This window comes from Lagopus leucura, unplaced genomic scaffold (assembly GCF_019238085.1).
Source record: "Lagopus leucura isolate 7727_CA_CO unplaced genomic scaffold, USGS_WTPT01 Super-Scaffold_100106, whole genome shotgun sequence".
Lineage (NCBI taxonomy): Eukaryota > Metazoa > Chordata > Aves > Galliformes > Phasianidae > Lagopus > Lagopus leucura.
The window spans coordinates 205,244-227,119 of record NW_024962325.1 but is presented as its reverse complement, the minus strand read 5'-3'; the positions used below and the strand labels follow the sequence as shown (position 1 = coordinate 227,119).

Genomic DNA, 21,876 nt, shown 5'->3' with positions numbered 1-21,876 from the left:
AAAAGCCTTTAAAGCGGCGACGGCCGCACACGTGCCTGAAGCGGTCGCGGCTCCCGAGCGGCGCTGTGGGGTACGGCCGGGGAGTGCCAGCAGCGCAAGAACTGGCCCCGGTGCGCCGGCCCCCACCTTTACGCCAAAGGGCCCGCCGACTTCGGCGGAGCGGAAGTGGCGCTCAGTAGGCGGGCCTCACCTGGGGGGAGGCGGAAGTGGGCTGAGCCACCTTGGACTTCCGCCGGCACTTCCGGTATGAGTTTCCGGTCTGCTGTAGTCGGGGAGGGGAAGCTACACGCCCCCCGTAGGCGGCGGCAGCGCGGGAAGCGCTTTGCCCTGCCCCGGAACGAGCGGCTGCCGAGCTTCCGCCTCCGTGCCGGCCGGTGAGAAGCGCTGCGGCTTTCGTGTCTGCGCTCGGCTCCCAGTCGGTGTCTGAGGCGTTCTGTGTGAAAATGATGGCTGTGTGTGAGGGACGGCGAGTGCTCGCCTTGAGGCGTTTGAGGCTCGAATGCTTCATTAGCGCTAAAAGACAGCAATAACAAAAAGACGCTCCGCCCTAAAGGAAATCAAAAGACTGGCGCTGTTGTAGGAATTGCTCCTGCGAGCCTCCTCTTTCCGGGGCTTTGTGTTAATTCTCATGTACCGCTGTTTACTAGTTTGAAAACTTTTCGTTAAATCTGCTTTGTGCCCTCATTGCTTTGGTGAGCAAAGGGCTCTGAAATCCCCAACTGCCAAGGAAATGTGTACCCTGTTGTTGCAGATTGTGTGACGTCAGGTCATAGCTGAGGTTTGTGTCTTCTCCTGCACGTGTAACTTAAAGTTCTGTTACATTTAAGTTGTCCTGTTAGCATAAATGTGCTGAGCAGTAAGGTGGCCTGGTTTTGGTTCTGGTTCTAGTGTGCTGATGCATTATTTATTGGTGGTGCAAATAACCCTTACTGCTGTTGTGACTGAATGCAGGACACGAGCCTTTTGTAAGATGGGCTGCAAAGCATTGAGGTGGCTTCAGTAGGATGAACTGCTGCAGTGGCCTCTTCTGGTGCAAACTGAGGAGTTACAGGTGCTCAGGTTTTTAACTTGTTTGTACTGGGAAACTTTGTCTCGTGGAGAGGACGTTCAAGCTTTGCCTGGAAATGATGATACCTCATAGCTTCTGTGCTCCTATCAGTGTTATTTTGTCAGGTGGTTTAGCATTTGGGTGAAGCGCAAGTAATGCACTGTTGTAGTTTCACTGAACTGATAGCAAATCAAAGTCTGTCACACAGCAGTAGTAAATTCATGCTGCTACACGAGTCAATAAATTATCTCACCCAAATTGGAAGCAGATAAATTTGATATTACTTCTCACTGTGCAAAGGGATGTTATGCAGCGTTGTGTGGTACGCAGTTTGGGGTAGAGAAAGATGTGTGGGTGTGCAAGGAAGGGCCAGGGACAGTGAGTTTGAGTAAGGTGGATCTAGATTAATAGTGCAGGCTCTCAGATTGCAGTGGCACCACTATGGGACTGTATAGTCCTGATGCTGAAATCCAGCCTTGTACACAGCCTAAATAATGGGCCCTGGATGAACTCGACTTTAAAGCAATTGGATAATGCTAAATTGCCTCTTAAGTCATCTGTACAAGCTGACATAGATAGCAAATCTTTTATGCTTCAGGCACATGGAAGTGGTTTGTGGTGCAAAGATAGTATTTAAAGTGGAAGTACAGAATGGCTTTGGTGAGCTCTCATCTGCACACCCTCATTACATCTCTGAGCACTGCAAACACCGGAAGCATTAACATGGGCTGAAAAACTGGGCACACAGAGACTGAAGGAAAACACTCATTAAGGTTGCAGAGGAAGTGCCTTGTGTCAGATTGCTGGGAGAGGACGTTTTCTTTTTTTTTTCCTCCATGCTAGGGGCAATATTGCCTTAGACTGACATCAGATTGGGCTATTCTTAGGGCATGTATGTATTTTCCTTTCCTTGTTTAGGCCAGATACTCCCATCATTTTCTGCCTGTGTAACTGGGCACGCAGCACAAGGTTCAGCTCAGGTTCCTGTCTACATAGATACTCTGAATCCTGTTGGAAAGGACCACTCATTCTTTAAGTTTGGAGCCAGTAAAGAAGGGCACAGGATTAGGAGAGCACTGCGAAACTTGTTTCAGTGTCAGGATTCATTGTTGTAAATGATGAACGTATGCTTTTTTCACTGGTCAGATTTGTACGAGTGCAATTACAGCAGGCAGGTATAGGGTAGAATGAGTGAGCTGCATTTCCAGTTTAGCCAGAAGACCCACAGAAGGGAGGAAACTCATGGGTCAGTAAGGGAGGGCTAAATTAGAGGTTAGCATATGCAAGTGTCTAGACAGCAAATACAGACATACTGTAAAAGTCAGTCTGTCAGGGAGTGGAGAGTGTAGATTAAAAAGCCATTTCAAAGGCATGTTGCCTGGATGGGGTAATCATGCGCTCAGGCTTTTTCGGTACATAAGCATAAGCTAAGTGAGGGAAGAGATCAAAAAAGGACACAAAGATTGACGCAGATTCTGTAGCAGCTTAGACTGGAATGGAACTTGATAAATTAAAAATAGGTGGTTGTTCACACTTGTGTTTCCCAGAAATGGCCATAGTCCCATCTGTTTTTCACTCTCCATCCAGTAACATTGGAATGCCTCAAAGAAATGTTACATAAATACTGCTGACGCAGGCGTGTTGTTATACAGCTCTTCCAAATCGAGTTCCTTGTTGCTTTCAGGCGCACAAACGGATCTCCAGAAAGCCTCGCTCTGCTGTGCTGGAATACCCACAGCTTGTGCTGCTTTGGTATTAATTGGATTCTTTCAGGGCAGTGTTGAGAAACTTCCAACTGCAGTTCATGGGAGGACCGTTTCAAACGGAGGGGTTGACTCAAATCCCGGTCAACATTTCTCTTCCCGGAGCCACAGGGCTCTGTGCCAGCTGATGGGCTCAGCGTGTTTGCGTGGCCCTTAGGTGCAGTGTTTCTATGGGAGTGCTGTGTTTTACTTTGGGGAGTTCCTGGAATGTACTCACTTGCAATGTTAGGGGGTCTGTAGCACAGCTGAAGTTTGTTTTCATCCTTCCCAAGAATTTATCCTAGTCTGTTACCTTAGTTTACTACTCTGTTTCTTTTCCAACATGCTTTTTTTTTTTTTTTATCATGGTGAGCTCACTACCTACATGTCTTTTGGGTATCCAAGGATGTAAGGGACGTGTGGTGTTTCAGGCTGGCAGCAGTGGGAGGTGCCAGCTGTGGGTGCTCTGCGCACTGCAGCAGTGATTTCAGATGAAAAGCTGCAGATGGTTAGAAGCAGTACTGAGTGTATTGTTGTAGAAATGTATCATTCAGTAATTTGGCTTCTAGACACTATGAAGCTCCTTTTATTTGTGTTTCATCTTCTGCCTCAGCAGCTCATGAGGAAGGGGACACAACAGACTGCTTTTACTCTGAGGCTGGTGTTTGTATTTGCACTACTGGTTCTTTGTTACAGACATCCCCGTGAGACTGTGCTGCTGCTGCATTTGGCTGTGTTTTGTTGTCACGTCAGAAATTGGACATGATTTTAATGTCTCTTCATGAATGACAGTTACAATTTCAGGGCCTAAAGTTTACTTGGATGAGGTATGAGTTTGTGTGATTTTCTGAAGAGCTGAGCACTTGAAGATCAGGGTACCTTGAAACATTTCAAAATGAACATCTAAAGCATGGATGGCACTCATAGATACTTGTCATAGGCATGTGCACACATGTGTCTGTATAGGACAGGTCTCAGCTCTAACTGTGCACAGCAGCGCTGGCTGCAAGCAGGTGAGAAGGGCAGAAAAGCTGCTGTAATCACAGTAAATCTCAGAAAAACCTTTTTGTACGACACTTTGCCAGCTCTTCCATCTCCCAGCTTGTGGTGGTGAAGGTTGTGTGGGTTTCTGTTTGTTTGCTTTTTTCTTTTCAAACTTCATTGGTTGGATTCATTTGGACAGAAGCTGAGCTTCCTCTTGCATCCAACGCCCACACAGACCGTATTTTGGGCTGTTGAGAAATATTGCAGAGTAAACTCTGGTGCACAGTTCGTACTTTTGAACCTTGTAGTAATTGCTGGAAGTTGCAGCTGTCATCAATACAAGTTAGCAGAAAAAGCAAGGCTGAGGATACGCTGAGTGGCAGAATGTGCTTAATTCCATTAAAATAAACTAAGTGTCTCGTTGCCAGAATTCCTACTGTTTTATTATGTTTTTAGGGGATCACTTATGCATGATACGTAACCTATATTTTCAGTGTATTGAATCTCCTATGAAGTCTGGCCAAAAAAAAGAAAAAAGATCAGAGTGCTGGCGTTGTTGTAAGAATAGCCATCTGCATTTAGGAGTGAGAAAGTAACTCTAGGAGGCTCTTGGTCTGTTCTCTCAACCTGTTCCTGGATCGTATGTGTTTGTTATCCCTCCATCTCCTTGTTTGCTATCCCGGTGTGCTCACAGACACAGGAAGAATCATTTTCTTTGAAGCTTAGCGACTGTGAATCCCACTCCAGGTAAACTTTAAAATTTCCAGGAAGACATAAGTACTTCTGCTTAAACATAATGAGTTTGTCGTTTTCTCCTTCTCTAATTGGCACTTTCCATTCTAATCAACCAACACCCACAAACTACACAGCCACATGATCTTTTCAGTTAATACAAATCGTCATTTCCAGTCCAATAGACTGAGTTAATTGTGCAAACCTGCAACACACCCATGAAGCACCTATCTAGTTTGTTATGCAATGATGAATCATGAAGGAAATGTGGAGTGTAATTACAGTGATGTAAAGATAGTAGAATGAAGCCAGAATCAAAGTATAAATGATAATCATCTGTATTAAATGTGTGTTTCTGTATGCTGTTTTCAGAAACTACCTACACGATAGCTTATCTGGCTGCTGCACACATGCCTGGCACATGTTTTGACAAGTTAAAAAATGACCTGCCAACCTGTAAATAAGCTGAACAAAATCTGCCATCAAAATACTTTTCTGATGAAGCAAAGGCATGTGACTCAGATTTGACACACCGGCTCTCTCCAATACTGGTGTGACTTGTCAGTTTTCTGGAAGATTAAAAATAAGCTTCCTGAAAGTGTAAAAATCAGGCTTTTGTGAAGGGTCTGTGGTATGATTTCTAGTATTGCAGATTTTTGCCTCCTGCTTTTCTTATCCTCTCACTCTAGCAGGGAAAGATGCTGTCTGTATACTGATGGGGAATGGTGGGATTTTGCAGAGGACAAATTTTACTAGTGTTAGGTTAATGATTTCTCTTAAACCCTCCTCTTATAGCTTTTGAAAATAAGCTTTACATACACAAAAACACACTCACAGATCTGTGTGCTCAGTACCCTGCCAGCACGCTGTTGCGCGTTCCCCCATGCTGCTCACTGCCTATGAGATTGTTTGTCTGCTCATATGCTTGTCACCAAACACCAGTGATAACCTCTGGTAAACACATTTTTCCTTGTCCATCACAATGGTACTGTATTCCAGTTCAGCAATTGACAGCAGTTGAGCTGTGCTGTCTCCTGATGCCAGCTGGCTCTCTCCCAAGTGACAGCCTGTATTTCAATGGAAAACCTAATCCAGAAGTACGTGTAGTGAAAGTACAAATTCATGTATCTTAAAACAAACAGATAAGGCTTAAGGAAGGGTGTCTTTAAATAGTCCGTGTCCTAGTAAATTAACCATTAAAAGTGCTGCTTAAGGGCAGGGTGAGCTCACTACTCTGAAAGGCTGGAACCTCCTGTGCCACAGCACCGAATGTTGGAGGAGGAGGACCTGAAGCAGGTAGTGGCCATAAGTCATCATTTGTGACATGTCAGTAGAGCTGACTGCTAAATCCATAGCAGGTAATGGACAGGAGGCAAAGGTTTGCTTGCTCCGTTTCTGCTGAGTGCTTTCTTTGTACTTGCTAGTGGTTGGTATTAGAGGCAGAAGTTGAGTAAAACATATTATGTAAAACAAATTGTGTTTGATGTAAAACAGAATGTACAGTAATACATCAGAACACATTGCCAGGTGAGGATAAGATGCTCCTTGTGTAAACAGCCCCACCACAAGACAGTCAGGTACAAGGATATTGGCAGATGCCTCAGTGTAGTTCTTCCCTACCAGTTTGTTTATTGAGGAATTGTTCTTAGTGCCCTTCAACACATGCTTTGAAATTGCTGTGGGCAGTAAGATAAACTAAACCCAGCCTAGAGAAATTGCTTTAAGCTTTAGGTTTTCCTCCGGCAGGTGTGACTTGCCAAAGTTGCCACCTGTATCCATCTGAGGGATTGATCTGCAGTTCATCAGTGCCTGGTAGCTGGCCTTTGTACCCTACGTGACAACTCCCAGGTGCCTGTGATTCTCCAGAGGCTTTCTGCTGTATGGAATCTTCAGAACACACCTTGCTTTTTCAGAAATTGAGGTGCCTGAGACTATTAAGTGCCATAGAAGGTACGCTAAATATATTTAATCTTGAAACTTTAATTTATGGTTTCTGGTAAATTATCTCTAGTGTCCCACCGCTATGCATACTTGAGAGAAGCTAGAGCAGCTTGCTTTTACACCGGGTTGTAGTAGCTGATGTTTGTTTTGTAAAGAAGGTGTCAGCAGTGTTACTTGACAAACAAGTGGATGGGGAGATGTGTCGTGAGAGTCATTACTTTTTGGTGTCAAAGTGAAAGGATTGGCTTGATGATTTGTCCTGATAGCTGAGTGACTCAAAGTCATTTGATGTATGATCCAAGTGCTGGAGTTGGGCTTAAGGTAGCTGGGATATCCCAGTCTGTAATATCTTTGCTTATAAGGATGAATTATTTTCTCCCCTTGGGTGGGGGTGTGGAAGCGGTCTGTCAGCGTTTGCCATCAGTTACTATAAATTCACTTGGAATTCCTTCAGGGAAGACTTGCACAGCGGGACTGCATCTCTCATTTGCCTGAAGTTCTTTGGAAATTGGCACGTGCCACAGGAGTTGTGATAGTGTTGCCTCATAGTGGAAGCTGTGCCTTACTCTGTCAGGTAGTCTCCAGGGCAGGATCTCGAAGCAAACTGTTTGCCAGTTCAGGACATCTTTCTGCGACATTCTGTAGAATGCTGCAGAAGAGGGGGAGGATGAGATTCCAGTGTGCTTTTGGATGCAGAATGTGAAAGTCTTGGGCCTTGAAGAATTTCAAGCAGAAGAGGTGGCATGGGATCTTTGCAGGAATGCACAGGCATTCTTAGGTCGAGGCCCTGGAGAAAGAGGTCGGACGAGGGACCTCCTGAGGCCCCCACCACTCTAATCTGTCATATGATCCAATTCATATTAATAGCAGGAAAACAGAAAGCTTTAAGTGTGCCTTTGCCCAGCTTGCTTGAATTTATCTGCGTGACCCTGTGCATTGCTTACTTCAGCAATTCTTAAAATGAACATAGCAATTAACTTTTGAAAACTTCCCTTCCATAAATGAATGATAAACTGATGAACTAAATGTATTAATGTCTGGATTTTTTGTTTTAAATGGTGCATAAAGCCCTCTTAAAATTTCAGAAGTCATTTCTCAATAAGAACCTCTGGGGTGGTTGCTGCTAAAGACAAAGAATTTTCTAACTGCCGGTCCCAGCTGTTGTTAACATCCTATTAATTTGTTGGAAAAAATAGTGCACTTTTTGTATACAGAGCTAGCTATGGCTACAGAAACCTTTGTAAACATATCAAATTATGATGCAGTTGCAGGATTGCCTGAAAGTATGCCTGTGCAAGGAACTGGGATTATATGCAACAGGGAATCCTAAGGATTTTTATTTAGGCAAAACAAAGGAGGAAAAAAAAAAAGGCACTGCTGACTTGACCGCTGCTTGAGTTGAGGCAGGAGGGGTGGGACAGGACAGCCAGTTGGCCAAAGGTGAGAGTGTTGCTGAAGCCCTAGCTAAGTGCTGGAGGCACCTGGCACAGAAGGCTCTGGCCCTGGGGGTGGTGGGGAGGCTGAGTGCCCGCCTGACTCGGCCCAGCGGCTGACTCACAGTTTGGCAGGCGTTGCACTGATGGCAGCTGCTGCTTAGCATTGCATTAGGAGTGCTCAACTGGCAAGAGACATGAAAAGCTGTATGTGAAGCGTTCTTTGTTGCTAAGATGCTGGTTCCGGTAACCTGGAAGGGAAAAGGTTAAGTGTAGGTGCTGCACACAGTGTCACAGTTACAGCCTTCCCTGGGCCTCTGGCCAGCAAAGCCAGTATTTCAGGTTGGATAGGATTTAGGAGAGGCTAGCCTTCCTCTTCCATGTGTGAGATCTGGCTGCTCAGAAGAAACTGAACTGGAAAACCAATGAGAGAAGAGCTGAGGCTGTGTCACTTTTAGTGATGCTTTTCTTTAGAAATGGGGAAGATGCAGTTGTGCTTCATCTGTGTATAACTGAGTGAGGAAATGAAGGCATTTGTTCTTCTAGGCTGCTGTGGCCTTGGCAGAGGTGGGCTCTATGGGTGATTGCTTAATGTGCAGTGGGTGTCATTGGCCTCAAAGTAACAGGGAATTGCACATGGGAAACTTGATAACCAGATCAGCTCTTGCTCTGTAAGAAAAGTTCCTATTTGCATGTAGGATTAATATTTAACTTACATTATTGCTTTAGGGAAGCTGGTACTGACAACTCACTTAGAGAAGACGGAATTAGGTGGATCCTTTTCTTCTGGTCCAGAGTCTCTACTTATTGCCACCAGTGATGGAAAGGTTACCTCTTTCAGTGCTTATTTGATGTCTGACACTTTGAACATGGAGGAGGGTCAGGTGAGGGGTTAAGAAAAGGTTCTGCACCAAAACAGGCTGCCCAGGGCAGTGGGCACAGCCCCAAGCTGCTAGACCTCAGGGAGCTTTTGGACAATGCTTTCTGAAACGTGCTTTGAATTTTGGGTGGTCCCGCATGGACCCTGAGTTGGACACGATGATCCTTATGGGTCCATTCAGCTTGGGGTGTTCTGTGATTCTGTGAAGTAATAAAGCACTTTCCACAGCTCCAGCCTCCACTTGACTAACCCGGTTGTTTCTTAAAAGTCTGAACCAAAAAAGTATGTGTAAACTTCCTGTGTTAATCAGAGGAGAATGAAAAGCACATTGCTACTGATTCCTCTGCATGGAATGCTGAGAGAGGAAACTGGAATTTCTACTTTCCTATCACTGGTTCTGTGAACAAACCATTTCTGTATCTGAGTGACCAGAGAGACTTAAGTAAGGTAGAAATTCTGTAAGGAAGAGTTGGTGAAGCTAAGGTATCATCTACTGCTTTGTCAGACCTTGGAAAGGAAAGGTGTACTTCTGAAGCACTTGTGGCCATCAAGGATGAGCAGCGCAGAGGATCTGAGTGGATTTGCATCAAGGGGAAACACTGTGAGCTCAAGTAACAGCATCCCTAAGGATAAAAGTAAAATAAGAGCTTCTGGTGAGGAAGAGAAATACATGTGCGCAAAAGCAAAGTAGTAATTGGAGATAATCAGGCTCAGGAGATGGAGCTTCTGAGAACTCAAGGTTCTCTATCTCTTAATTGTGGGAGGTGGTGCACTCGATGTACACTGATCAGAGAAGAATTCATTGCTCAGCTACTTGCTGTTCTCCTTTGCTGTTCTTCCATTGCCCTCTACCAAACACCAGACATAAGTGCTGTACAGAAACTACGGCTTCATCTGTGTGACTCAGAGGTTGTTGGGAACCACCTATACACCAGCCAGATGCCACTGCAAAGGGCTATGAAGCAATACTACTTTATTCAGTAGCATAGCAAACTGCTTGCTGGAGATCTAAGACTTATATCCATTAATACTCATTATTCGTTCATTTAATCTTAAGAGCTGTACCGTAGAGCATCAGCTCAGATCTGCTGTCCAAATACAGGCAGATTCCAAACCATGTAGATAATAGTGGATGCTTCTCTTAACTGCACATTAAAGCTTTTTGTTTCTGCCTCAGATTTGAGAGAGACTTGTTCCCTTGACAAACACCCAGGTGCTTTGAGCAGGCTTGGTGTTAATCTACAGTGCTGCATCTCCTGCTTGATGGAGAGGCTTTCAGGAACACCTATCAAGATAGCAAGCTTATAGTCCTTGAAGTTTCATTTTTGACAGAATGAGTGACAAAGCCAATAAAGGCAGCATAACTGGTATGAGTGTTTGTAATTTAGTAGATTTAATGAGGGATTGGAAATGAATAGTTTTGATGCAGAACACTTAAGCCTGGTCTTACGCTTCCTGTAAGACACTGTTTATCTTGAGGTGGAAGCTTTCTGCATAAAGATCTAATGTAGAAATGCTTCTGGTTTAATGAATATGTATGTCTAAACATGGAGAAGCACAGATCGTGGAACTCAAATTGATTGGAGCGTACTTGGATGAGTCATTGCCTAGTGGAGACGTAGTAGGGTCATAGCCGTGCTTGCACTGTGTGCTCAGTTTGGGAAACGTTGGCCTGTAGTGGAAGAATACAAGCAGTTGCACTAAGCTCTAAGAGGTGCCAAGTCTTTTGTTCATGACTCATTGAGGCAGTGGCAGCCTACACTGACTGCTCTCTGACTAATGCAGGAATTATTCCCAAGTGTTCAAAGAATATTGGAGGTTACTAGTTCAGAATTTTTATATGTGACATCATTTTCTTGTCATAGCTGACTCACCGGGTCAGTTTGCTCAGCAAGTTAGCCAATGGTACGTGAGGTATCGGGGTATACCTGCACTGTTCAACTAACAGTACAGTTTGCTCCGTGTTTTAATTACCTCTTCATTCTTTCCTAGAGGCAGAGAGAGGGCAGCAGTACCTGCAGGCGGGCTGTGAGTCTTAAACAGAAATAAAGGCTGCGGGGGGGAGGGATTTATATTGCAGATTTGGAAAAAAACAAACAAGCAGTTTTTTCTCCAAAATCTCATTGTAAGTGATTTTGTGTACAGGAAGCAGTTTCTTTTATTTGTAAAGCAATGTGCTGTTGGCTGAATGGAGAGTGAAAAGGCCAACGTGGAAGAATCAGTCTTTAGGTGTAGTGCTAAAAGCTGAGGCACGTTTATCCCTGAAGGTCTCAGGTTCTGAATGCACTACAGGCATCTGACAAAACTGAATAATTAAAGGCAGTCCTAATGGCTTATTTTCTCCTAGCTATTTAAATCTTTCACGAGCCTGTCAGTTACAAGCATCAAGAACAGAACATTGCCTGTAGTTGTAAGGAATATTTGCATCACAGGGAGAATGATTACCTGGTTATACATCTGCTAAGCACTACAGTTCTCATATGGAAAGGCATGCCTGACAAAAAGAGAATGCTGTTTCGGTGTTCCTCCTACTGATCTCTGCATTTATATATTGAAAAACAAAACACTTTCTGCTTATTCCAGTTAGAAGCTCACAGTGTGATTACACTGAATGTTTACATATTTTCAGTAAGACCTTCAAGTAACCAGGAAACAGGAGGGAAGTTCCCTATTCTGTAGCAAAAGCAAACTGCCTTACATTTAGTCCTACCAGGACACAATTTAGTTTGTTCTGGGCATATGGAACTACTCCAGATAGACATTTTCACTGCATTCTTACTTAAATTACTTGGTGTGTTTCTCTAGGTTACAATTAAGTCATCTTTTCCCACAAAGAAGTGTGTGTTTTGGAACCTTCTGTAATGGGAGAACATAATGTTCTTTCTAAAAGGGTTTATCTGCTGGAGCAAAATGAACTGCCTTGGTCTTTTTGGTCAAAAGCGATGGACTTTGCTGATGGTGACAATGTGGTGCCGCTGAGATGACCCAGTGATTTTCCTTGCATTTGTAAGGAAACAGCATAGTAACAGTGAATCCATGGTCTGGTCCAGCAGTGTGATGAAACGAGGCCTTTTTGAAAATAGATAGTGGAGACAGGACCCATCATCTGGGGTACGTCTGTGTGTCACCTGTACTAGAGAAAGATCAGGCAAGATCAACTGCATTCAGAAGGAATTTAAAATCAGATTATTTTAGTGCAAATTAGAGGTTGGTTTTAATTGATGCTACCGAGGTGCTGTGAAGGAAATGCAATACCTGGGACACGTTAGAAGGCCCATCCTTTTTTTTCCCCCAGAGACCCGTGGTGTTTGATGTGCAGTGAACAAGTTAACTTGCAACTTGTTCACCTTTGGAAGGTGATTTAGAAAGTGATGTTCTCTGCCTGTTCTTAGGCTCACAGTGTTTCTCCTGATGCGGAGAGAAATTATTTCAGAACTAGAGCCAGAGGCACTGCTGATTCATTTGCATTATCCATCTTTTGCGCCTGGAATCATTTGGCACAAAGGAAATTCCCCTGCTGTGCTCTGTCTCACCCTACTGAGACCTTCTAGAAAATGTTCTTAGAAAATAAGTCTGCTTTCTGTTGTGACCCAAAGGAATTAATAGCTTATTGCTGAAGGGCTTGAATGTAGCAGCGTTTCCTTGCGTTGCAGGAAAAAAACCAACATCTTGAAGTCTTCACTAAAGTCTCTACCAAACTAACAGTAATGTCCTCTATGTTCAGCACCTTGTATTTGATCTGCGTAGATACATAGATGCGCTGCTCAAAGGACATGAGATGCTGCATCCACCTGTTTAAAGCGAGGCCCTTCAGGCTAACGTAGTCAGGACAGGAAGGAAATTAATTAAAGAAAAGAGGGATTAATAGTTGTAGAAAAAATAATCTGAAAGTTTTGTTTTCTCTGTCCCTGCTTTAGTTATGCCTATGTGTCTGTATGGGAGAAGAGAATTCACTGTTAACCCTCATATGATCAGAGGGTATGGTATAGTTGTGCAGGAAACACTTTGTGGCTTATTCAATTATCTGCAGTATGCACTTTTAGCTTGATTATGCTTGAATTATCTGCCTTCTCTGTAAGGGGATTGCTGGACTCCGTTCTTCCATTAGCTGAGTGATTACCAGGCAAGCAGAGAGAAGGCTTGTAATTTCCTTTTGGCAAAGGATGGCCCAGAAGACCAAGTGGCAATTAAGTGCCCGCTCTGCTTAAAGAGCAGCAGGAAAAGTTGAGAGAGAAACTGAGGATGGAGCAAAGCAGAGCCTGTTTCTGAGCGTGGTCCACTGGAGGTATGCCAGCAGCAACTCTGAGTCTAGGAACACAAAGGTGGGCAGCATTGCTTCCAGGTCAATTTTGGAAGGCAAATATTTCTTGCTTAAAATCAAGAAAAAGGTCAGTAGCAGAAGTTGAAGCTTTTTTTTGACAATTTGTGTTCCCTTTTGTCTCTAGTGCAGGAAGTGCCTGAGGGGTAGACAAACTTCAGTCTGGAATTTCCCCTTTTCATTTCTTATATTCAACTTAAAATGCAGTGGTGAATAACGCTTAAAAACTCAAGGCGACGCTAGCAAGAAGTTACTTCGAACTTTCCAGTGCAGTGAGTGCATTGCCAGCCTTGGTCTCTAGCACCGCGCAGTGGTGTCAGAGTGTCAGAACTGTCTGAAGCAGTCTTTCCTGCTCGCGTATTTGTACCCAGTGCTCTGGGCTACAGGCTGCACACACGCTGCAAATCGAGACTGCTTTCCTAGCGTCTGTTTTATGGCCGGGGAACTGACTGATGAGGTGGTTGTGTTTTGTATGTCACAACTTGTACTCTAAGTCATGCTGCTTGTTTTCAGTTGTTTGCCGTCAGCTACAAACCATGCCAATGAAGGGGTGAAGTTGCATCTCAGAGGCATTGCTAATCTTTAATAGGTACGTAGTTGTAATTGTAGAGTTTTGAAAACAGGCATTCGTGGTTCTTTGTGCCAAGAAGTGTAACCAGATGTGAACACCTTTCCCTGTGTTAGGATATTAGTGCATTGTAATCAAAGGAAAAGGGCACTTGCATGAACATCTGTAGGAGGGCTGGAGCCTGAGTAAGAGCATAGAGCAGAAATAGCATAAAGCATGAAGGGAAGGTTTCAGTAGGTCATGGTTTGAATACGGGGCCCTGTTATCAGTAAAGTCTATAGCAGCCTGAAGAGGAGTTAAAGTAAGAGAGCTGTGATAGTTGTGGATGAACTCTGAAGCTCAGCAGTAAGTGAGGGAATAGGGAAATCAGAGCGAACTGAAGGAAATTGGCTGAGAATTTGTAGTTCTGTATCCCGTATGTCAAACTCCAAAGGTTCTGTGGGATTTGTCACAACTGACTCTTAATTGTTCCATGGAGGTATGGCCTCTGCTGGTAGATTACATGTATTGTCATCTCCTTTTGTCTTAAACTTAACAAGTTCTGCTTGGATTAAGTTGAAATGGATTAAAAACTGTTAATGCCCTGATAAAATTTATCTTGATAAAACGAGAGGCTAGTTGTGTGTTAGATATTCGCATTACCTTTTACGAGATGTAAGGTTTTTTGAGGAGCATATAGATGTGATTTCAGAGTACAAAGCTGTTATTTATTGCAATCTGCATGCAATCCTGGGTAGGACTAATAATTGGCCTTTGGATCACAGCTACGTGGAATGTTACAGAGGGGTAGAAGTGTCCTCCCTGTGCTCTTTGATCTAAAGCGCTCTGCACCACAAAACTTTGTACTGTGCAGAAGGGGGGCTTCATCAGTTGTCTGAAAAATACATTTGATCCTGCTTCTGTTCTGCTCCTGCTGCTGAATATTCTCAAATTTCCCTTCTGGGAAGGTTCCAAACATGGGGAGCAGTGTCCTACTGGTATACAGCCCACTTATGTCCTGAACCTCAATCATATTTGCACACTTGTCAGTGAATGCAAGTCATTACCATGTGTTTGGTGTGATCGGGTTGTAGCGATTCAGCTCTGAAAAGCTGTGTGTACAGTCTGCCAAATGAAACACAAGCACACAAGTATCTATAGCAGTGGGCCTGGCCTTCTGATTTTTAGAACAGAACAGTGTGGTAAGTTCTAAAAGAAACCAACTGCGCTGGCTGAACAACGTGTCAGTCACATGTAAGAGCGGTTGTCCAATATGCCAAGAAATCTCGGAGGCAGACTGTGTGTGTATTTGTGCCTGGTCTCTTTTGAGTCAGTTAGAAAGAGAGATCTTAATGTTGTTATATGATCTTAGTGATACTTTGCACACGATGTTAATTCTAAGTCCATGCATTATTCCTGGATATAGGGTCAGTATCTTTTTACATAATGTGAAATTACAAAAGCAGTACAATAACAGCCTTTTGCATCTCACTTTCCCATTTTGTACAGTGGAGTAATTCGCTGAAATTAAAACCTCAAGAAGTCCATGTTTCTTCAGCCAGATGCCAAACCCTGATGTGGTCTTGGGTCAGTGGTAGTTGGGTTTTGTTTTTGTTTTTCATTTTTTATTATTAGCTGCTTTTATGAGGCTGGGAGTTGGATAAACATTCACAACTTCAGAAGAGTCTACAGGTTGCTTTCCAGCTTGGAAGGGAATCCCGTGCACATAGAAGTAGAAATAGACAAATGGTTTCTTATAAAGCAATTTCCTAACAAATGTATTGTGTGCTAACCTTTACCCTCCAGTTTTCCTCTGTCCTTGTAGAGATAAGGGGGTTCTTAGGGGCGAGCAGGGTGTGTGTGCAGGGTTATCTGTTTGTTCATCTCATAGGCAGATTTGTTTTTTTCCTCCAGGAAAACACAATAATATAAACTGTGCCAACATGTTTGAAACTGACAAACAGCTTCCAGAGCAAGACAGAAACATACATATGTAGTCTGGATTGAGTCCAAAGCATCTTTACCTCTGAACTGGTTTAGGCGAGAGAGACAGGATGTTCCACAGAGCACAAAGCCATGTGATTAAAGATCATGAACAAACACAGAGTATATTATTAACAGATCACCAGACCACATTTCACGTTGGGTTTTCTGGCTGGTAACCCATGGAGGTGACTCAGGAAGTTAACAGAGACACCAAGGTCTGGTCTGTTCCTGCATAACGAATAGTCAGAAAAGATTCCTTGAAGCTGTCTTGTATGGCAGTCTAAGAAAACTGTTCACACAGGTGCTGACAGTGGTGCAGATATACTGCCGTGGAACTCTGCTTGGTGTGCTGAGAACTTTTTGGTAATTCCTAACAGAGGTTTTTCCTCGACTCATAGTTCAGCATGTGTTCAGCAATCAGGATCACTGTTCTTTCCAGGCTCCTTGTGCTGTCGATGTCTTTCATTCCTTTCAGTGACCTTCTGTCTGTCCTATCTTGTGGCTCCTTCCATTTTTTTTGATCCCTCCAGATTCTGATCAGCAGCAAATCTAGGCCACGATCTTTGTGGGCAAACTCTGAGACATGAGGTGAGGATGCATGTAGTTTAAGGTATGGGGTGAAGGGTAGGTGATGCTTGGAGACTTGTGAAGCACTTGTCTAGCAGTTGGCAAGCAAATTTGCTGGGAATTGTAAAACCTGGACCTTTTTTGTGGCTGCTTGTGGCATTGGGATATTCTGCTCCTGGGAATTTGCATGCCTCTGACCCCAGGAAGTCTCAAGATATCCACAAATTATTAGTGTATAAATGTTTCTTAAGGAAATTCAGCAGAAAAGTCTCAGAACCACTGCATCCTATCCTGTCAGTTTGTCTGCCCATGTGGGGGGGCTTCTGCTCTTCCCTGTTAGTAAGAGGCTGAAGTGACAGCAAATGTGGGTGAATTCTGGTGTTTTACAGAAACTTCTGTGCTGTCTGGGCAGTGTGTGGGGATCTGGGGAAGGGAGCATGATCTGTGTGGATTTCTTTTTTTCATAGAAGGTTACTTTATTACAAATAGACACATGTAACCTGGGTTTTCCTTTCCAGGGCTTCACAAATGCTATCAGGTTTTTTGTGTCTGTATTTAACACTTTTAGCCAAGCAAAGTGATCTGATTGTGGTTCAACTCCCCTCAGTGTTGCAGGCTCATCATATTTAATGTGCATTTTAGCCAGGAGGGAAAGGAGCATTTGGTGCTGTGGAAGCAGTGGGTGTTGGATCCCTGACATAACATGACAGCTTTTCCTGTATTGCCCACAGCATCACTCAGGAAATTGCCTCTCAAAAAGATGCCAGCTCCCTCTCCCCTGGAGTCAAAGCAAAATGTATTTTTTTTTTTTTTCTGACACTTCCTCACTCTTTATTAACTCTTCTTTGTTATTGCTGAAACGGAGACATCCCAAGGGCCTCTGAGCGTGGTGATGCTTTAGATGAAAGGAGACCTGCTGTGGAGCAGCATGTACCAGAGCTCCAACGAGAGGCCCCTGGGTGCTCACCTAGGAGAGGGGGAGTGCAAGCATGAATCACAGGTGGTAGAACTGGGAAAGCAGCGGTGTCAGCACGGTTATTGCTTGAATCACTTTTAGCTAGCAGCCGGTCAGCTGGCAGATGGTTGCAGCCTGAAGTGAAAGCTTATAACTCACCAGCCAGCAAATAGTCCCAAAAGTGAATATCTGCATTTCGTCAGCATTTTGTATTGCCTTTGTGAAAAATGGTATTCATTTGCAGGTAATTGGTTGTGCTTCAGTTTCCTGTGGCTTCCTGTGCATTCATCTGTGTTAGGTCAGCTCAGCTTCTTTATAAGCTTGGAAATGTTCTTAAAATCTAATGAGTTTGCAGTGTGAAAGAGTACTAGTAGATCTCAAACAGCCAGACCTGGGAGGCTTTCTACCAACCTGCTCTGCTCAGCAGTGCTGCAGCCACACCTGGAGTTCTGTGTCCAGATCTGGACCCCCGAGTGCAAGGGCGACCTAGGCATACTGGAACATCCAAAAAGACTACCAGGCATACTGGAACATCCAAAAAGACTACCAGGACAATCAAGGGACTGGAGCACCTCTCCTCTGAGATGGGGCTGAGAGCTGGGACTGTTCAGCCTGGGTGAGGCTCGGGAGAAGGGAGACCTTATCAATATCAGAGGAAGAGCGCAGAAGAGCCTTACTATTTTCTGTGGTGCCCACTGCCAGAACAAGAGGCACTGGGCATAAACTGGAACACAAAAGGTTCAGTCTAAACATCAAGAACCACTTCTTTACTGTGCAGGTGATGGAGTAGTGGCAGAGGCTGCCCAGAGGGGTGTGGAGTCTTCCTGTGCTCGGTGTGATAAGCACCACTTTAACGGAGTCTTTTCCACTTGCCTGAAGGAAAGCAGTAGCATAATGCTCAGTGATGCAGCAGGTGTTTCAAAAACCCTGCCAGCACAGGGATTACCCCTTTACCTCCATAAGCATGTAGTAGAATTTCAGAAAAACAAATGCCCGGGAATAAACATTATTGGAGAGGCTTCCTTGGATAGTGTTTTTGTGACCAGACTCTTATGGTCTTGTTTCTATGCTGTCCCTAAAACATGAGAGCAAGGAGCAGATCAGCATAGGAAATACAGCTGGAAGATATGCCTGTTTTGCTGTGGAGGAATCATTTACCTTTGCACTGCTCACTTGCTTCTTGTATTCAGATTTACCATGTCCTACATGGGAACATTCCTCTACCATAGCCATAGCATTCAGGAGGAGCTAATTAAGCAATTATGTTATCAGGTGATGGGAGTCAAAATCTCATCTATGCAGCGCATGGACTTAGCAGTCTGACTCATTGTAGTTTATGACTTACTATTATGTAATCGGTGCGTTGCTCCATAGGTGCATGCTGCGCAAAACAGAAGTAAACAGCTGCTCTGCCATCTGTGTTACACATATGGAGATCATGACTTCGGTCAGCTGGCCGTAGAGAAAGGTGACAACAGACTCCTAATCATCAGCTGTGAGTGCACGTACCACAGTTGTTTTTGTGGCAATCGCTAATGGCAGAATCCACAGCAGTGCTGTCAGTACAACACAAGACAAGGTGTTTACATAACACGGGGTACCCCAAAACCCTATATTGAAGTGTGGGAGAGGGTGCAGTGTGCTCAGCAAGACAAACTTTGTGCAGTGAGATTAGAGCAGAGCGTAATGCAGAAAATGCCACTGTTGAATTGATCTGTTCTCATAGTGGGAATTCTCTGTAAATGCTGGAACAGAGTGGCAAGAGAATGACAAAATGTCTTGGCTTGGTAGAACAATGTGATTTTTAAATTGAAAGAGACACTATAACTCTTGTTAGAGTATGTTGTTTCCTTCCCTTTCATTGACAGTACAACAGAAGGTATTGGTTCGGGTTCATGGACTAGATTTGGTAGCAATATTTCTCCTTAGGCTTGAGAAGCTGTGCAGAGGTAGGTATGGATGACTCCCTCTGCCTCTCTTGTCTGATAGGCAGTCAGTATGGATGGAAGAGGCTAAATTAAAAACAGTAAAAGTAGACTTTCTGGTTTTTCTTGATAGCTGGTATAAAGGACAGAAGGGAGCAGTCTGTGCGTTGCAATTAATATCCAGTGCTATTGCAGCTCATCCTGTAATGTGATATAGATATTATCTCAGCACGGAATTGAACACTGCACTGAGTCAGGAACACAGAGCAGTGTTGGGTTTTGAAGAAAGTAATTGACCTTAGGGACCTGGTGAGTTTCTCATTTCCTCTGTGGTAAACACAAGGAAGCGGGGGAGTACTTCCCATAGGCTCCCAAAGTCAATTTAAACAAGGTACACAGCCAATTATAAAACAAAGTCTCAATAAATGCATAGTAGGAGGCAGGCACACCTCCCATCTTCCTGCAATGCCCTTGATATCAGTGCCACACTGACTTTCTTGCATGAACATGGAATCCCCTGCATGTGTGTGTATACTGAGCCACTCCTGAGCCTAGCTGCTAGAGAACACAGCCTGCTGCAGCACCTCTGTGGTGCCACTTGCGTGCAGTGCTATGCCTGTCCCACCAAGGGCAGTGCTGGTGTGACGGGCCTGCATGGATCAATAGATGGATCAATATTAGCTGTGCTTGTATGGAACCAGGTGTTGTAGGTCTGTCCTCTGTGTGCTGCCTGGCCATCGCTCCCCCCATCCCGCAGTACAGCAGTGGCCCCATCCTTCCTTGTGCCACCCTGTGCTTGGCCTTCAGAAAAGCAGCGATTGGAGGATTTCTGGGACTCGCTAACGATGTGAACTCTGCTTTCCTTCTCCAGGAGAAGATTAGAAGTCCAAATTGCACAAATAACTCCTGGTAGCCAAGAAAGCTTTGATCTTGATAATGACTGGATGCCATGGCCAGAAGCTGTAGGTCACAGGATTCATACAAGAAACAAGGAATCAAGCTGTTCAGGTAACGTGACGGGGAAGACAGTAATTGCTTGTTTCAGTTTGGTATAGCAGCTCTAGCTTAGACTGACAGATTACTGATGTTTGTTCAATGGCAATGTTCCAGTTTTTCACAAACCAAAGTGGTACTTTGTTAAAAAGCCAGCTTGTTGAAAGTAATGTCCACCAGCTTTTACTGTGCCCTGCTTTGTGTATTTGTCAGCAGTGGGGTTATTTCTGCTTTTTAAAGCATCTTTAAACATATAATTGCATTAATTAATGTAGGCAGTTTAGGAGTCTGGTGGAATCCACGCTCAGGAACTGCTTAATAGCTCAGATAAAAGTCCTATGACAGTATGCTAGGGCTAGACATGCAGGTGGTGTGTAAACTGGCTTGTGTGTAACTTCTTTATGTTCTCACATTGTATTCACCTCCCACTGACTTCCTTGAACCCACTCAGTTGACATGTAAGGGAAGCCAGGGTGGTGTAATTTACATGGTAAACTCTCACCATATAAGCATTAAGAGCATATAATTGAAATGCTTGTTTAAACTTGTTGTTTTGCTTTTTTTCTGTCATACTTTGTTGAACACAGTGCAAATACAGCGTGAGCCACAGACCTTGCTGACTTGACTGTGTGTTTACAATAGTATAAACTTCTTCAGTGTAGTACATGTGGAAAGGAGACTTCATTTGGATTTGGCAATGGAACAAAAGCATTTGCGTATCTGGACTGAATCTCGTAAAATCACTGAGCATCCTGGGCTGGGAAGAACATGAGGATCACAGAGTCCAACTCCCGGCTCCACACAGGACAACCTAAGAACGAAGCCAGGTATTGAAGAGCATTATCCAAATGCTTCTTGAATGCTAACAGGTTTGTGGCTATGGCCACCCTCTCACTGAAGAATATAATTGCTAATGAGTTTCCCAAACTGGCTATGGCACTAAGGCTCAGTGCAGCAGAGCTGACTCAGTCAAATACTCTGCATTTCTTCAAAACCTGAGTGCTTTAAAGCTGACTTTTCTGCTTATTAACAAATAAGGAGTGGTTCTTCCTACTTGAACCTTCCACCACAAATCTCATTCTCTGAAGTAAGAGAGACACTTCTGTGTTTTGCTTTTTGAGAGACTTTAATGAATGAACAGTAATTAACTGTCACTTCAATGCGAAGTAGTAAATGAAGGATGTAGCTTTCTTTGGATTACTGCCAGGTTGGGGTGGTAGGAAGTGACAGATGAAGCCAGGCCATGATTCCTCATAGAGAGTAAGAAACGTGTGGAGTTTCCTTCTGAGCATGAGAAACTCAGAGTTCTTCCATGCTACAAGAAAGCTGTTCACTGTGTGACAGTCCTACTGACTTGGACATTGTGAAGACTGGTTTTAAGCAGGCTTGGTGATTATTCATTTTGAAGGAGCAGAACGGGATATGATCGCAACGGCACGGTTTTTCCTGATGACTTTGCTTCTATACAAGCAGGTTCCTGCTGTCCTGTAGGAGCAGGAGAACAGTTTGTGGAGTACATGTGCAGACAAAGCCGCTGTGATCCACAAGGCTGCTGGGTCCCAGAGCGCCAACCTGCCCTGCTATGCAGGCCTATCAAAGCACCTCAGCTCAAAGCTCAGTGTTGTGAGCAGCTTCTGATGTCGGACAAAGCACAGCCTGAATCACGGGATTGCAGGGGTTGGGAAGAACCTCAAAGTCATCGAGTCCAACCCCTGCCGAGGCACAATCGGTCTCACAGGCTGGCGTGCAGCTGGGCCTAGGATGCCTCCATAGGAGCCTTCACAGCCACTCTGGGCATCTCGTGCCTTAGCGCAAGTAACTTCTT

The 21,876-nt window shown here is 44.1% G+C and overlaps 1 protein-coding gene across 13 annotated transcripts in view; it reads left to right on the top strand.

The window, feature by feature from the left end:
• The first annotated feature begins 67 nt into the window (after positions 1-67).
• SLC45A1 (solute carrier family 45 member 1) overlaps positions 68-21,876 on the top strand; it is a 33,744-nt gene continuing 11,935 nt past the window's right edge. For 4 of the 13 annotated variants that reach the window (XR_006181686.1, XR_006181684.1, XR_006181685.1 and 1 more), the window contains exons 1-3: positions 15,717-15,974; positions 19,930-20,066; positions 20,639-20,878. Coding sequence is in view for 7 of the 13 variants with exons in the window: in XM_042887708.1 (XP_042743642.1) it covers positions 20,820-20,878 (59 nt within the window). In the remaining 6 variants the exon portion in view is untranslated. Of the gene's footprint in view, positions 245-285; positions 375-6,384; positions 6,457-15,713; positions 15,975-19,754; positions 19,769-19,929; positions 20,067-20,638; positions 21,867-21,876 lie in introns of those variants that run through there. The other 9 variants (XR_006181687.1, XR_006181683.1, XM_042887712.1 and 6 more) reach the window with 8 other exon arrangements.